At 49.5% G+C, this 15,747-nt stretch overlaps 1 protein-coding gene across 6 annotated transcripts in view; it reads right to left on the bottom strand.

The window, feature by feature from the left end:
• LOC122383716 (serine/threonine-protein kinase mig-15-like) overlaps window positions 1-15,747 on the bottom strand; it is a 396,652-nt gene that overhangs the window by 297,221 nt on the left and 83,684 nt on the right. For all 6 annotated transcript variants that reach the window (XM_043370438.1, XM_043370439.1, XM_043370441.1 and 3 more), the window contains exons 8-9: window positions 13,610-13,917; window positions 407-539 (exon numbers count right to left, since the gene is read on the bottom strand). In XM_043370438.1, the coding sequence (XP_043226373.1) occupies window positions 407-539; window positions 13,610-13,917 (441 nt within the window). The remainder of the gene's footprint in view (window positions 1-406; window positions 540-13,609; window positions 13,918-15,747) is intronic.

Here is a 15,747-nt window from a genome sequence, read left to right as displayed (position 1 = left end):
TCTCCTTTATCATTTTATGGCCAACGCGACGCGTAGCGAGCCAATATTTTTGTAATGTGCTAAGTGATCATTGGGAAATGATTATTGAGCTAATATTGTTGACTTCTACCAGGCTACATCACACATGTGAGCCTCATCTGGCCCTGTGGGTCACATGTGGGCAGCGTTTTACATCTCTATGGGTTGAAGTTGGGAAGACATTTCGGCTCCGCATGGGGCCAAGATGGGGTGTTCAATTTCATGCTCATCAGTAAAACTGAACAAGCTGTTAACATTAACTTTATCATGTGTTGTGGATGGTTGTGGGTTTGTAATCGCTCGTTGCCGTGCCTGGACGCGCCCTTGTGCAGGGCGCTGCCCGGGCACCGCCGTGATTGGCGTTTGCTGTAGGCGACTTGGCACTCACCCCTTTGCGCCTTATGTTTCTTCATCCTGTCGATGTGGTCCTTGAGCTGGATGCGCACCTGCCTCTCAGTCGGCTGGTCTTTGATGAACGGGTGTTTGAGCAGCTGATCGGTGTAGGCGCGCTGGTGGTAGTCCTGCCAGACACAGAGTCCATATATCGGTGAGAGCAAGAGGCCATTGAGACTGAGATTTAATGAGAGCACTGTAGGAGCATGTTGAACGCCACTGAATATACACCCATAGGGGACCACTTTAGAAAGAAACACCCAGATAATGATCGCGACAGGGCTGAGTTAGGAGTAGCTGTGCTACGACGAACTCTAGATCATCCCGATAGAAAAATCACTGAATCACTCTATATCAGGGACAACAAGCCTAAATTAACCCGCGCCCGGCTGGGGGTCCTGGATTTCCACGCCCTGCTGGGGGGGGGTGTTTGAACACCCCCCCCCCCTTCTAACTCGGCTCCTGGGCCACGTAGCGATACGCGGAAGGCGGCGTTCGAAAGAGCGTCAAAAATAATGAGGAAATCACTTCGGTCAATTTTTTGGTCAGGTCAAAGGCCAGGTCACCAGAGGTCATTGAAGGCAAAATTTCGCCGATTTCCAGGTCGAATGTCGAAAACTTCCAAGAAGCCAACGCATAACTCGGGAACCAATAGAGCTACAGCGCCGCGGAAAAGCGCATTCCATAGCCCTATTAACGCCCTTTCTGAGTAATTCTCTCAGATTTGACCTAACGTCAACGGTTTTGCCTGCAGGGGGCAAAAACTGCAAAAATAGCCGGTTTTTCGAAAACAGTTTTTCTGCAATTACTTTTGACCCAAGCCTTGTACGAGCTTACTTTTACCGGCATCGTGTTCCTCTCGTCAAGACGCATCGAATGAACTATAACTTGACCTTGAAAGGTCAACTTGAAAATTTGACCTCAGGTCAAGGTCATGACCTGACCGGAAAGGGTCATGTTGCATATCAGTCGATCCGTATCGTCGAGCTGAACACTTCTAAGGCGTTTTCATCGCTCTAGCATGCCTCTATCAAAAGTTATTTGCGAAAAACTGTTAGATACCATTCGTGACCTAAGATGACCTCAGGGCATAAACAAGGGTCACGGACACCATTTTCAAGTTCAGTGTGTCTAAAACACTTGTAATTCGGTGTTTGGGAGTGTTTATAATGTTTTTCATCCAAAAGAGGCGCATTTCAATTTGCTCCCATTGACTTATAATGGGGAGATCGCAAAATTGACCTGACCTTAGGTGATTGATATCAAAATTCTGAGATATACATTTTGTACATGCTATTGCTCTTAGCAATCGCTGAAAGTTTCAAAGCGATCGGTCACTCGGTGTAGCTATGACAGACTTTGAAAGTTTTTATGAGGTGAGGTCACTTCAAGTGACCTGGTGACCTGACCTTGAATGACCTTGGTCTGAAATTTTCACAACATGTGTAGAATTGATGTATGATAAGGTGTACCAAAAACGGCGGCGCGGACGCCGTTTTTGAGATATTCACGAAAAACCACAAGGGTGGGTGTTCAAACCCCCCCCCCCCCCAGCAGGGCGCGGGTTAACCAGCATTGTGAAATATAGAATTATCAATATATCGCTCAATCGCGTTTGCTTTGTAGGTATCTCATCAATGGAGCACTGTGTGACAGATGCGTACCCGAAATTCTTCTAAATAAGAGTTATCCTTCCTTTTGATTGTACATTTTTTTTTTTAGAACTGCATAATGTCTTGATTATTTCTTGATTTATATATCATTTGATAATGTTTTTCGTTTCTTTTTTGATATTAGAATTAAATTAAATGTCTTCTGAGTTTCCTGTTAAGCATTTGATTTCGGACAGTACAAGCTGCATAGGTATGTGTTCATAACCCAAGGTTTATTGTTAATACTTAAAACACTATTCGTTAGCGGTTACAATTGTGTTTTTCTATGTAATGAAAACCAAATCTGAGTTCCCTGACAATTTGGCAAAAGCTGCCTGAGATCAGTACAACTTGATGCTCGAGAAAACAGCTGTTCCAAAAAATTCTGTTTTTTCAGGATTTCTAGTGGGCCAGGTGATCTAGATTCTGGTATGGGTCTCTACTCCGGGAACGATCTGGTGCACGTGCCACGTGACTTTGAAAATTTCCATGCTAAGTCAATGGGGAAAATGAAAAAAAATTGCGTTCCGCGGCAGATTGCTCGAAAACGATCCAAAAGACCCCCATTTTCTTCCATGCGGATCAACCACCATTCGGTGCACTACCCATGGGTATGTCACAAAGTGGCCGGAAAAGTCCAGAACCACGTGCCACGTGCCGTTGAAAATGACCCTGCACACCGAATATTTGGACTTTAGGTCATTTCGGCACACCCGCGAAGCAGACTATGGCGTGGGTGACCAAACAATGGGTGTCATCTGGTTGGCAACTGTTTAAGGTGTCGTCCAGTGTGGGTCGAAGTGGTAGGGAAGACCAAGGAGATATGGGCCGGTTTTGCGCAAAAGCTATTTTCTTCCAGTAAGCAGTGGCTAGTACCGATTTTTTACTCTGTGTACGTGAAATTGCCTTTCTCCTGCACAGTGTGCCTGATATTAGGCATCTGGGACCAACTATTTTGCCTCGAGATAACTTTCAATAAATCATGCGCTTTTTCGATCCACCAAAATACACCGGGAGGTATGTACCATGGCCCGGGAGGTATGGGCCGGTGCCATGTTTCATATTTTTTTCTCGACAATGAGAACAATACTCGTAGCTGGTATCTACATGAATCTGTCTTAGAGCCCAGGAACCGCATAAGATGCCATCAGCTGTTTTTTTTCATGGAGGTCAATACGGCACATATGCATTTTGGTAAACTCAATCATGCTCCACGAAATAAGATAAATTGTATTTTTCTGTTTGAATGAACTTTGTAGTTAAATTTTCGACCTTGCGCGACAAAAATGAAACTTATTGAAGAACACAATCAATGAAAGCATCATTTTATTGATTTAGGATCAACTGTGGCCCGTCCTCCCGGGGTCTGTGGCCCGAACCTCCCGGTTAGGACGCCCCCAGAATGTGCGTAGCATCTCAGCTCATAATCTTGCAAAAAAGCTTCAAATTGTCTACCCAGTTTTAATTTGCATGCTTTAAACTTTATGTTAGCGATGGTCCGATATCATAAAACGAACCTGGTTCAAATTTATCACGAATTTTCTGTATGTACCGTATTTTACTCGAAGAGGGCAAAAACACTTTATTATTATCGCTCATTGCCAAAGAAGACCAAGCAAGAATTTGGAAGTCACGTGGGTTGTAAAACGGAATGGCTGCTACCAGTGTACGCGGTCAAGAGTGTAAAAATACGCAACACTTCTTCAAAACTGCGATGGCCCATACATCCAGGGGGCCCATACCTGCCGGGTCTCCCCTAGTTCCAAACTTTTGGAATCCACCATTCTGAGGATTCTCTTTGACAATTACCTACGTGTCTTGGCGCAATGTTTATTAGTCCACCCAGCCGGTCATCAATGCGTTAGGTGACCCAAATGAAGATTGACCTGAAAGAAGTTGGGGGCGAGGAACACGCACGTGCCATCCGTTTTTAGTTGGGCGCTTCCATCTAGGAGATTTTTGCAGATCTTTTTGATTTGTGAAAATGACCAAAAAGCTACTGAATCTCTGGACTCCTAGCGGTATGCCAGTCGTTGCGTTGGCGTTTCGGGCGTGCGTTTTGCGCGTTTCGCGATGTTTGCGTTTGGCGACGGGCGGTTTTGTTTTTTGCGTCGTTTGCGGTGTTAAATTTGTTTGCGGTTGGCGGCCGCTTTTCGTTTCTTTTTTTGCGGTGTTTGCTGTTGGCGGCGGGCGGGCGATTTTTTAGGCGTTTTCGATGGGCGGTTAGCGGGCGTGCGATGCGGGCGGTTTTATTTTTTGCGGTGTTTTTGCGTTTCTTTTGCGGTTTGCGGCAGGCGTGCGCTTGTTTATTGTTTTTGTTTGCGACGTTTGCGTTGGCATTTGGGGTGTGCGTTTTGCGCGTTTTACGGTGTTTGCGTTTTGCGGGGGCGGGCATTTTTTGTTTTGTTTTTGCGGTGTTTGTGTTTGGCGGCGAGCGAGCGGGCGATGCGGGCGTTCTGTTTTTGCGTCGTTTGCGGTGTTAAATTTGCTTGCGGTTGACGGCCGCTTTTTCGTTTTTTTTGCGGCGTTTGCTTTTGGAGGCGGGAGGGCGATTTTTAGGCGTTTTCGGTAGGCGATTAGCGGGCGTGCGATGCGGGCGGTTTTATTTTTTGCGGTGTTTTTGCGTTTCTTTTGCGGTTTGCGGCAGGCGTGCGTTTGTTTATTGTTTTTGCTTGCGACGTTTGCGTTGGCGTTTCGGGCGTGCGTTTTGCACGTTTTGCGGTGTTTGTGTTCTGCGGCGGGCGGGCGTTTTTTCACAATTCAAATTCCAAACCTTCGGGCCACAGCGCTCTTCGAAAAGCGCTGCCCTAGAGTATGTGTCCTAATTAGTAGCCTGTTACCTTTTTTTGCCTTCATCTAGTTCCATGTTTGTTATACCCCGCCTTCCTTTCCGGTAAAACTTTCCTTTGTATTTGGTAAGTTCCTGAATCCTTCGCATGTTTTTCTGTGACGTTGTGCTGCCATGTGTAACCGCGCCGATTTCGCTTTGTTTTGTATTAATTTCCGCCTGTTGCTGACCTGCCGCCGAGCTGTGAAGACCTGCCAGTTGTCGTGTGCTACCGCCTTGCCTCATCACCGAGTTCGCCAGAGTGATTCAAATATAAATATGTAAAGTTTGCTTTCTTTTCAAGTTTTCTGAACCGGCCTTTTAGTTCAACTTTTATAACATGGTCCTCCGGGCCAGATGAAGATTTAATTTTGCTGTAACTTTGCTTGTTTGCTGATTTGTGATCTTTGAGTGTGCAAGATTGAAGATGGGAGCAGATAGTGAGTCTGACCTGAAGCAGAAGAGGACCCAGGCCAGAGCTAAAGCCACCAGACTGCTCAAGGAGCTGGAAGACTGCGATAAGACACAGGAAGATGACCTGGCACTCGCCATTCACCACCTGGAGGAGCACATCAAGGTGATGTCTGAAATGCAGGTTAGTTTGCATAAACTGTCTGTGCCTGATGAGTCATCCCACATGCAGGACATGTTAGACCAGGTCTTCAAGGCCAAACGTGTGCTCGTCAGGCTTGAACGGAGCTCAGAGACCAGTGTGCCTGCACCTAATGTCTGCATAGGGAGGAAATTCCAGTTGGATCTCAAACTGCCAAAGTTTAATGGAGATGTGGAGAGCTGACCAGAGTTTTGGAATCTGTTTTGTGTGTCTGTGAATGACAATGCTGCATATTCGCCTGTAGAGAAGCTTGTCCACCTGAAGGCTCACCTGACAGGCCAGGCGGAAGTTGCTCTCCAGGGCTTCCCAGTGACCGACCAGGGCTACTACAGGGCGGTGGAGACACTCAAGGGCCCAATCTTATAAAGGTTGTGCTACCAAATGGCGTACTATCATTCCACCCCACTCTATTTACGGCACCCTATTCACGCAATCTTATAAAGAGAATAGTATGGTAATTCTATTCACGCCATTTTGCCCACAGTACAAATCAACGCCAGCAGGAAACACGCGACGTGATTGGTCAATGTCTTGTCGCCGTCGCTATTGGAAATTATGCGTACTGTTTGCGAACAGCAAAAGATATGTGTTTTAATTTTTATGTGGCATTTATTTCTTTTAGAGACACACATATGTGTAATGAATAAGTTATTTATGGAAAACGTGATAGCAAACTATGGAAAACACAAACATGCTTGAAGAATTATTCTAAAAAGTGGATTGCCGACCAAATAAATTTCAGCGAGGGCATTCTCGCGCTCAGAAATTCGAGTGAATAAAGTGTTTCTTCTACTTATCATTTGCATTTATTTGCTGTTAAGGCATTGCAATAAATTTGTTAAAGAATTATTTGAATAGTCATTTAATTATAGCTCGGCTACTGTTTCAGTAATTTAAGTAATGCCGTTGACAATGAAGCTCCTACAATTTGAGCATCAGGATACGTACATTAACTGGATCAATTCAAGATATAGCTTATTTTCCTTCTTGTCATAAGCTCTTGACATTTTCCTTCTTGAAGATAAACTACTAAAATTCGAAGACTACGTACGTCGTACATGAACTGAATTAGGTAAAGTTACAGCTTATTTTCCTTCTTATTCAAGCATAGGTAGGTGTTACCTAACCTAAAGCTAAAAAGCAATTCCTCAAAAGATTGAAGAACCCAGTCTACATATCAAAGCATATCAAGAAAAATGCTCGGCTCAGAAGTCAGATCGAGATGCAGGAAGAGAAACAACACATTGATCCGTAACTGTGCCAGACAGAAAGTGAGGAGATACGAATAGTGAGTAGGAATTAGCAATTTTTTTGACAAACTAAGGTATATCATCATTTAATTTAAATATCTAATCAGAAGCCATGAAGTGCCCGTTATTTGTGTCATACGTGAGACGTGGGAATAGGCTAAAGACCCATACCGATTCTATAATGCAGTGGCTGCCGAAAATCTATGATGGTTACTGGTGCTAAAATCCTCTTAAAAATCCCCTTTTAATTTGAAAAATAAATCCATATAACGATGAACACTCGTTTTTATGTGTTTTAGTGTGCATTTGGTTCCTGAAAATACATATTTTGAAACTGATCGTTGTCTGTATAATAAGCATCATTATAATAAACCACGAGTTAAGATGTGAAGGATGTTTTAATCTTAAAAATATCATAACGTAAAATATTGCATACTTATATCATAAAAACATTGAATTTATCTTAAATGAATGAAACTGTCTGAGAAGCTCTTCAAAGTACGCCACAAATTCTGGCGTGAAATGGACGCCGCTGAAACCGCAAACAGCTGATGATTGTCGGTGTTTTGAGATGTGCACAGCTGCTCACGGTTAAAAGCATGCTAGGGCATCCTCAAAACCGGCGGCTACCAATGCTGTAGGGAGCGTGCCGTGTTTTCGATTTTACAGAGTTTTATAAGATTGCGTACTATATATCCAGCCTTAGAGTGCTGCCATATCCATTTCACGGCGTTTATAAGATTGGGCCAAGGAGAGGTTCGACCGACCAGACCTACGCAGGCAAGTGCTAATGCAAAGGCTGATGAGCACCTCCCCTGTGCACAATGATGCTGACCTGGTTCGTCTACGGCGTATGGTTGACAGGCTGGTCTCGGAGGTCAGAGCTCTGGAGACGATGGGTGTACTGCCTGATAGCTATTCAGTGTTGTTGATGCCTGTGCTTCTGTCATGTCTCCCAGAGTCCTGGAAGATAGAGTGGTTGAGGTGCAAGGTGGACTCCCAAGAGGAGCTGACTGTGTTTCTCAAGTTCCTGCAGCGGGAGATGACCATCAGGGAGGAGGCAGCGACCCGGAAGAGAGGAGGCACCAGCGACTCGACCGAGCCTGTACCTGGGAGTGGGAAGCCAACCGTCAGCATCTTGAGCCTGCGTCAGAAGAGGGATCCAGACTGGGTATGCTTGGCATGTGGATCTGGTAAGCATGGACTCGCTGCTTGTTCTGCCTACCGTTGCATGCCTGTACCCGCTCGGTGGGATGTGGTGAGGCGAGCACGTCTGTGCTTCCAGTGTCTGGGACCCCACCTGCTCCGTGCCTGCACCAGCACCCACTGCCCATGGTGTGGAGGCCCGCACCATTCGTCCCTGCACTTGCCACCAGATGATGCCACCGCTGCTGCCGTCCCGCGTGGGAGACCACCCTGCACTGACCGCCGATCTCTGCCACCGCCAGCGGCCGCTGCTTGCTCCGCCCCGCCCGCTTGCTACCCTGCACCTGAGGCCCGCTTCAGCTCCATGTCGGCGCCTGCTTCGGCTCCGCCTGCTCCGCCCCAGTGGAGTTCAGCCAACAGCCCATCTCAGAGCAATGTCCCGCTGCAGCCTACTGCTCGCTCTGGTCAGGGTCGGATGTGCTTGAGTGTGCATGCCAGAAACCACTGTTATGTCCAGACTGTACTTGTCACTGCAGCAGGCCCCCGTGGTGTGCGCCTTGTGCGCGCCCTGATCGATGGAGGCTCGGACGCGTCCTTCATCCGGTCGTCACTGGCTGACGAGCTCGGGCTGGAGACTGTCGGCCAGGGGACGTTCGCCTGCGTCGGCTTCAAGGAGAAGCTGGAAGAGGCACGACAGTACGACCTGGTGAGCGCGCAGGTGAGGGGACACCAGAGAGGTGAGGCCATATTGTCGTTCTGGAAGACGGAGAAGCTGTGTGCTCCTGTGGGAGCCAAACCGCCTGTGCTATTGCTGCCGCCCAGTGTCGATTTGGCTGATGATTTCCGTGATGTGCCAGTTGACATGTTGATCGGATGTGACCAGTTGTACCGAGTGGTAATGTGGGGTCAGATGGAGGTGAGCCCGGGGCTGCGTTTGGTAGAAACGGTCTATGGATATGTACTCCACGGACGGGCCCAGGGTCAGGAACCGCCTGTGTTTCGTCACGCCTACCGTTGCCAGCTGTCGGAAGTCGAGCGCATGTGGACATTGGATGCCGTCGGAGTGTCCGCAGGAGACGCAGCAGAGAAGACGACGCCCGGTCCGACCTGGAGTGAGGAAGAGAACCGGTACCAGATGGGACTTCTCTGGAAGTCTGACTGCCGGCCGGCGTCCAACCTGCCGTCTGCCGAGGCGCGCACCCGTCGTCTGGCGACGAAGATGGGGACAGAAGAGCTCCGCCGGTACGACGATCATATCGAGAAGCTGAAGGAGGATGGAGTGATCGAGGACGCGCCGCCCACCACTGACGACCCGTCCTTTGCTTTCTTCCTCCCGCACCGCGGCTTGGACCGGAATGGTAAGCTGCGGGTAGTGTTTGACGGCTCGGCCCCTGACGGTGTAGGGAGGAGTTTGAATGAGTACCTCGAGCCCGGCGAGAACCTGCTTCGCCGCCTACCTGCAGTCATCCTCTGCTTCCGCACTAACTCTGTGGGGTGCCAGGCTGATGTCCGATCGGCCTTTCACCAGATCGCCCTGGAGGAGCGCGATCGGCGCTTCGTGCAGTTCCTGTGGCGGGACCAGTGTCTGAGATTCCGAAGGGTGCCTTTCGGAATCACGTGCTCGCCGTATATGCTGCTGCGTACGATATCGCATCACGTCAGGCAGTATATGTCTCTGTACCCAGATCTGATGGAGAAGGTGGAGACGGCTCTCTACATGGATGACCTCTGCCCGACGTTCTCCACGACAGAGGAGGCTACCACCGGCATGCGGCAGATCACGGAGGTGTTCGGCGACGCGAAGATGGAGCTGCACAAGGCGAGGATGACAGGTGATGTGTCTGACGATGCCGTTGTCCTCGGTCTAATGTGGCGCACAGGTGCTGATGACCTTGCCGTAACCGTCCCTGCGATCACCCACCCGTGTAGCAGACGTGACCTGCTGTCCGCAGTATCCAAGCCGTTCGACCCGCTTGGACTGCTGACGCCGTGGCTGGTGCGGGGGAAGCAGCTGTTCCAGCGATCGTGGACGGAAGAACAGCTGGATTGGGACGACCGACTTCCACTCGACCTGCAAGAGGAGGTGGACGCATGGTGGCATGACTCGGTCAGTAAGACTGTCTGGTTTCCCCGCTCAGTGATGACGACTGAGGCCGGGGCTGAGCCACCGATATTTCATGTGTTTTGTGATGCATCGAGATCTGCGTACTGCGCTGCTGTGTACGTGCTCCAGGGTGGGGAGGTGCACCTGCTCGTCGCCAGGGCTCGATTGGCGCCTCTCAAACCCGCCCTAACCATACCCAGGTTGGAGCTCATGGCGGCGCTGACCGGGGCTCGGCTGATGGACTTTGTCAGAGAGTCCCTGAATCTGGCTGACCCCCGCGTGACATACTGGTCTGACTCAATAGATGTGCTGTGTTGGATTCGCAGTGCCAAACTGTTTCGCGTGTTTGTGCAAAACCGCGTGACAGCCATCAGGCAGCTGACCGACCCTGGGAGCTGGCAGTTCGTCCCGGGAGCGGAGAACCCGGCGGATCTGGGGACGAGAGGAATCGCCCTGAGTCAGCTCACCGCAGGCGAGACCAGCGAGAGGTGGTGGAAGGGACCGCCGTTCCTGCTGACGCCGAACCCGCCGTCGCAGCCGGAACCAGTCTCTGGGATCAGTCCTGCCGCAGAGGCCGAGGAGAAGCTGCAGTCGTCGGTGGCCTGCAGTCATCCTGTGACGAGGTCAGTGCCTCCCGCCGAGACCGCTGCGCTCATAACCTCGTGCTCTGACCTGAAGACCGCTGTGAATCGTTTGGCTTGGGTGCGACGTTTCCTGTCCAACAGCCGTCTGCCCAGAGCGGAGCGCCAGGTGGGCCCGTTGACGCCGGAGGAGAGGAGCCAAAGTCTGCGCTTCTACATCAGGGAGGCACAGGCCAGTGCCTATCGTGAGGAGATCGGCGCCCTGCGAACTGGTAAGCTGCTGCCGGCTGACTCACCGCTGGAGAAGCTGCACCCGCAGCTGAGCGACGATGGTGTGCTGGAGGCGACGTTGCGAAGTGGGGAGCGGGCCGTTCCAGTGCTGCCAGACCTATCTCACGTCACCACCCTGATTGTTGACGATGCGCACCGCCTCTGTTTCCACCAGGGCACCCGGGTGACGTTGGCGCTGCTGTCAGCAGGATACATGGTGAGGCGGCGAACTGTCCGTCGTGTGGTGGACTCCTGCACGCGGGGTCGCAAATACCGCGGCCTGCCGTACCGGTCGCCGGAGGGAGCCCTGCCTACGTTCCGGACACAGCCGGCGAATGATTTTACTCATCACGTGTGCCACGTCGCGGGCTGTCCACTTAGAGTTGGTGCGCTCCCAGGCCACCTCTGATCTGATCATCGCGCTTAGACGATTCTTCGCGATTCGCGGCACACCGATGCTAGTCTACAGTGACAACGCTCGCACGTTTCATGCCTTAACGGGTCACCTCCCTCGCTCTGTGACATGGAAGTACATCCCCGAGTCTGCCCCATGGTGGAGAGGTTTTTGGGAGCGGCTCGTGGGAGTCACCAAGAAAGCCCTCAGGATCACGCTGCATCTGTGCCATCTCAGTTTCGAGGAACTGTCTGTTACTTTGTACGAGCTGGCCTTCGCCATCAATCTGCGCCCACTCACCCAGGGGGATGGGGAGAACGTCCTCACGCCCGCCCACTTTCTGCTCGGGGTGACTGCGATCGACGGGGTGATCTGTCCTACTCTGACTGAGTCTCCCATCACCAGGACCTGGATGCATCGGAGGCGCGTCTGCGATCACCTCAACCGTCGATGGACCTCAGAGTACCTGAGCGCCCTGCGGTGCTGGAGCACCTCTCCGCGTGGCCGGCCCAGTCGCCTCCTCGGCATCAGTGACGTCGTGCTGGTGCGCGAGGACGGGCCGCGCGGCCGGTGGCCGCTGGCGCGTATCACCGCGCTACTGCATGGGCCTGACGGACAGGCTCGCGCCGCGGTCATCTCGCTGCGCGGAAGGACGACTCGGCGTCCTGTGAACAAACTTTACGCGCTGGAGGCCGCCGGCGAGTAAACTCAGCGCGTGGGTGACTGCCGCGTGACGCGCGAAGTGAGTCAGTGAAGTGTTTGTGACTGTGTTTGTCGAGCGCCGTGTATTATCTGTTTCTGTTTCGAAGTGAGTCACTTCGAGTGGGGAGTGTGTCCTAATTAGTAGCCAGTTACCTTTATTTGCCTTCATCTAGTTCCATGTTTGTTATACCCCGCCTTCCTTTCCGGTAAAACTTTCCTTTGTATTTGGTAACTTCCTGAATCCTTCGCATATTTTTCTGTGACGTTGTGCTGCCATGTGTAACCGCGCCGATTTGGCTTTGTTTTGTATTAATTTCCGCCTGTTGCTGACCTGCCGCCGAGCTGTGAAGACGTGCCAGTTGTCATGTGCTACCGCCTTGCCTCATCACCGAGTTCGCCAGAGTGATTCAAATATAGGGGAGAGTGGGGCAAAGCGGCCACCCGGGGCAAAGCGGCCACCCATCGTTTTAGCCCTTCATAGCTGGCGTCAGTTCCAATTTATGGTTTCCAATTATACTTCTCTTCACGGTCGTTCGAATGAGCCAGACCGGGGTTTCAGGCCCATCACCATTGTTCTGTGAAACACGGAAAAGCATTTCTTGCCAGGTTACCAACTATATTTACAATTTTTAAATGTTATGTAATTTCATAGCCGTTTGGAATTTTTATAAGCGTTCTTGTCCATGCATTGCATGGTTATCGTACATGTATTCTACCAATTTTAATGTTTTTTTACCCCACTAATAGCTAAGCTGGAATATTTTTGTCTCGGACGGTATGCGCGGGGCAAAGTGGCCGGGGCAAAGTGGCCACCCCCCAATTGGCCATAAGTTGCTTCCATCTGGATAAAAAACATTATTTATATTCAAATGTGTCGTCATGCATTCATCTTGGCCACTTTTCAGCTGCATGATTTACCAAATAATGCAATTGAATGTTTATTTTCATGAAAATCCTTTCTTTGTTTACCTACAGGTGGAAGATGATAAAGTAACCATCCATCCTCGCTTAACCTTGTCACCATCAAATACCCTAGTCGTACACGAGGCAACTATTTTGTTTCTCATATCAGGACTTGAGAAGACGCCGGTGGCCACTTTGCCCCAGGGTATGGGGCAAAGTGGCCAATATGCATAGGTTTAAAGTTTTGTCAATATCTTTCATATGTGAACGCCTTTGGAAATAAAACGCAGTTGAAATAAAAGGCAACTTAATAGGGATCACATTGGTATAGAAAGAATCTTTCTAAGTTTAAAAATCAAGCGTTGGCATCGTGAGAAGCGTTAGGGTGGCCGCTTTGCCCCACTCTCCCCTAAATGTGTAAAGTTTGCTTTCTTTTCAAGTTTTCTGAACCGGCCTTTTAGTTCAACTTTTATAACAGTATGCTTACGTACTCCACCCGCCTGGCGTGCGTACTCTAACACACCCCATGTGGTAAGAGTACGCAACAGCAGCGGTTCAGAAAATGTCAGTTTTAGACCACTTTCATTTACGCTGAAGGATTGTTGCCTCATGGGTTGATGACTAATTCAATGAACTTTAATATTCCATATTTGCGATTTCTTTCTTTCAAATATTAAACAAATGAGAGCAAGAAATCCACTAAGTGCGTACTCTTAAACGACTTCACCCTATACGTCACTGTTGTGGCGAGCTTACCTTAATGAGCGTCGTCTCAATGAAGCTCTGAAACTTCTTGCTCCACTTTTTGGTCTTCAGCCGCGGCGGCGGGTTGCGCGGGATGAGGAAGAGCGCGCGCATCGGGTGCATGTCGGAGAGCGGCGGCTGCGACTCAGCCATCTCCAGCGCCGTGATGCCCAGCGACCACAGGTCAGAGCGGTTGTCGTAGGTGGCCTCCGGGTTCTCGTCGCAGGCGATCACTTCGGGCGCCATCCAGTAGGGCGTGCCGATGAACGTGTTGCGCCGGCCGATGGTGCGGTCCAGCTGCGCGCTCACGCCAAAGTCCACTGCCGGCCGGACCCAGGGCAGTCACGGTCCAGTCACCAGACACTCAGCGGATCATAACACGGCACCTGACGTGTTGCCGACCACCGGTCCAGACACCCAACGGGTCACGGCTCACACAAGACACTCAATGCATTGACATTCCCAGCTCACTCCACATACACTTGTGGCTATTCTGTGCCGATAGTCACAACATAAAAAGTGGTAAAGAGCGGAATGGGTAAATGCAGGCAAAACATAAAGCACATACGCATATTTCAAAACCTTCGTTTCCATACCTTCCCCCCCCCACCCCCCTTCCACTGCACATTCCTATAACACTTAACCTTCGCCCCAGTGGGGGGGGGGGGATAAAAGATACTCCAAGCCGCACCGCTTGTGTGACAATGTGTGACAATGTGTGAAGTTTTTGACCCCAGGTCATGTCAGGTCAGGTCACCAGGTCAAGTTAACTGACCAAGCCAAAAAAAGTTCGCAATCATGCCCAGACTGCAGTGTTTGTAAGAGAGGCATAAACTTGGTGAATTACATGATGTTATGGGCAACTATAATTTGTATATCTCGGATTCTTTATATCCGTAACCTAAGGTCAGGAAAGTGGCGTCACCTTTCCATTATAAATCAATGGAGAAAATGAAAATGCCGCTAGACCCGTGCAGTCCAAATATTTCAGAATCACAATTATTTAGACTACCCGTGACGACCAAGGTGTCTTTTTGCTGATAGCCTCTAGAAAGGTCATCAGAGGTCAGTTGAGGCTACAAACAGATTTTTACTAATAGCTCGCGATTGGAAAGAGATAGAACGCTGGGGATGGCTGGATAAATTGTGTTTGTCTTGTCGAGACACATCGAATGATATGCAACATCACCTATTTGGGTCACCACGTGACCTTGACCTGAGGTCAAAATTTGACCTTGACCTTTCCAAGTAAAAAATATATGATTCGAAGCGACTGAAGGAGAGTAACACGATAGTGCCATTGCCAATTCTTCATCTTTGCTGATTCAAAAGTTATTCGTGAAAGTTGCATCCCAAAACAGCTATTTTCACAATATTTGACCTATGTAGGCTTCTTGTAACTTCTTCTTGTAAAGAATGTTGGGCTTCCTTTCAATGCGAGGGAAAATGCATAATTTCGTACATTTGGGGCGCAGTGAGAGGGACAAATGCTCAAACTGTGCCTCTCGAACTGCCAGCGGGCACGGCGGTAAGCGATTTTGCTTTTAGTTGCATCTCCGTGTACTGCACCCACAAAGTATTCAGCATCGTATAAATTAGTACTCACAAGACCCTTTATTTGTTCTTTCTTAGCTCAAGTTCAGATCCAAGCTAGTTGGTTAATGTTGGTTTATTCTATGCCGACATCGGAAATGGTTCGGTTACTGGGTCTCCCTTTATTCTATTCAGTTGATGTCCTCTTGTCCGTGTGTTTTGTTCTTTTTCAATTAAATAGTCTCTCCTTAATTGTAAATCTTCACCTTCCCAGTTACTATTTTGAGTGTCTCAAACAAAGCTCCACTTCACAGTTGCTTGCCAGAAATGCGCTTGACCCTTGGCTTGATGTCATTCCGTTTGCCAGGATGGAGACCCAACTTTTCAAGCGATTTAGCATAAGGTTTTAGCGAAAGTAAATGTTTTTAACCCGCGCCCCAGTGGCGGTCTCAGCCAACTTCGCCCTAGTGGGGGGGGGGGGGGGGCATATGTTACCACCCACCTCTAACTCAAAAACTAAGAGGGCTAGAAAGACGCGGTAAAAGCAGTCGATAGCTCTCAATGCGTACGCTTGAAAGTATTTCGGTCATTTTTCATCTTAGAGCAATATTGGGGTC

Source organism: Amphibalanus amphitrite, unplaced genomic scaffold (genome assembly GCF_019059575.1).
Source record: "Amphibalanus amphitrite isolate SeventyFive unplaced genomic scaffold, NRLGWU_Aamphi_draft 000171F_arrow, whole genome shotgun sequence".
NCBI classification, from domain to species: domain Eukaryota; kingdom Metazoa; phylum Arthropoda; class Thecostraca; order Balanomorpha; family Balanidae; genus Amphibalanus; species Amphibalanus amphitrite.
The sequence above is the reverse complement of the archived record's forward strand: the minus strand, read 5'-3'. Positions and strand labels throughout refer to the sequence as shown.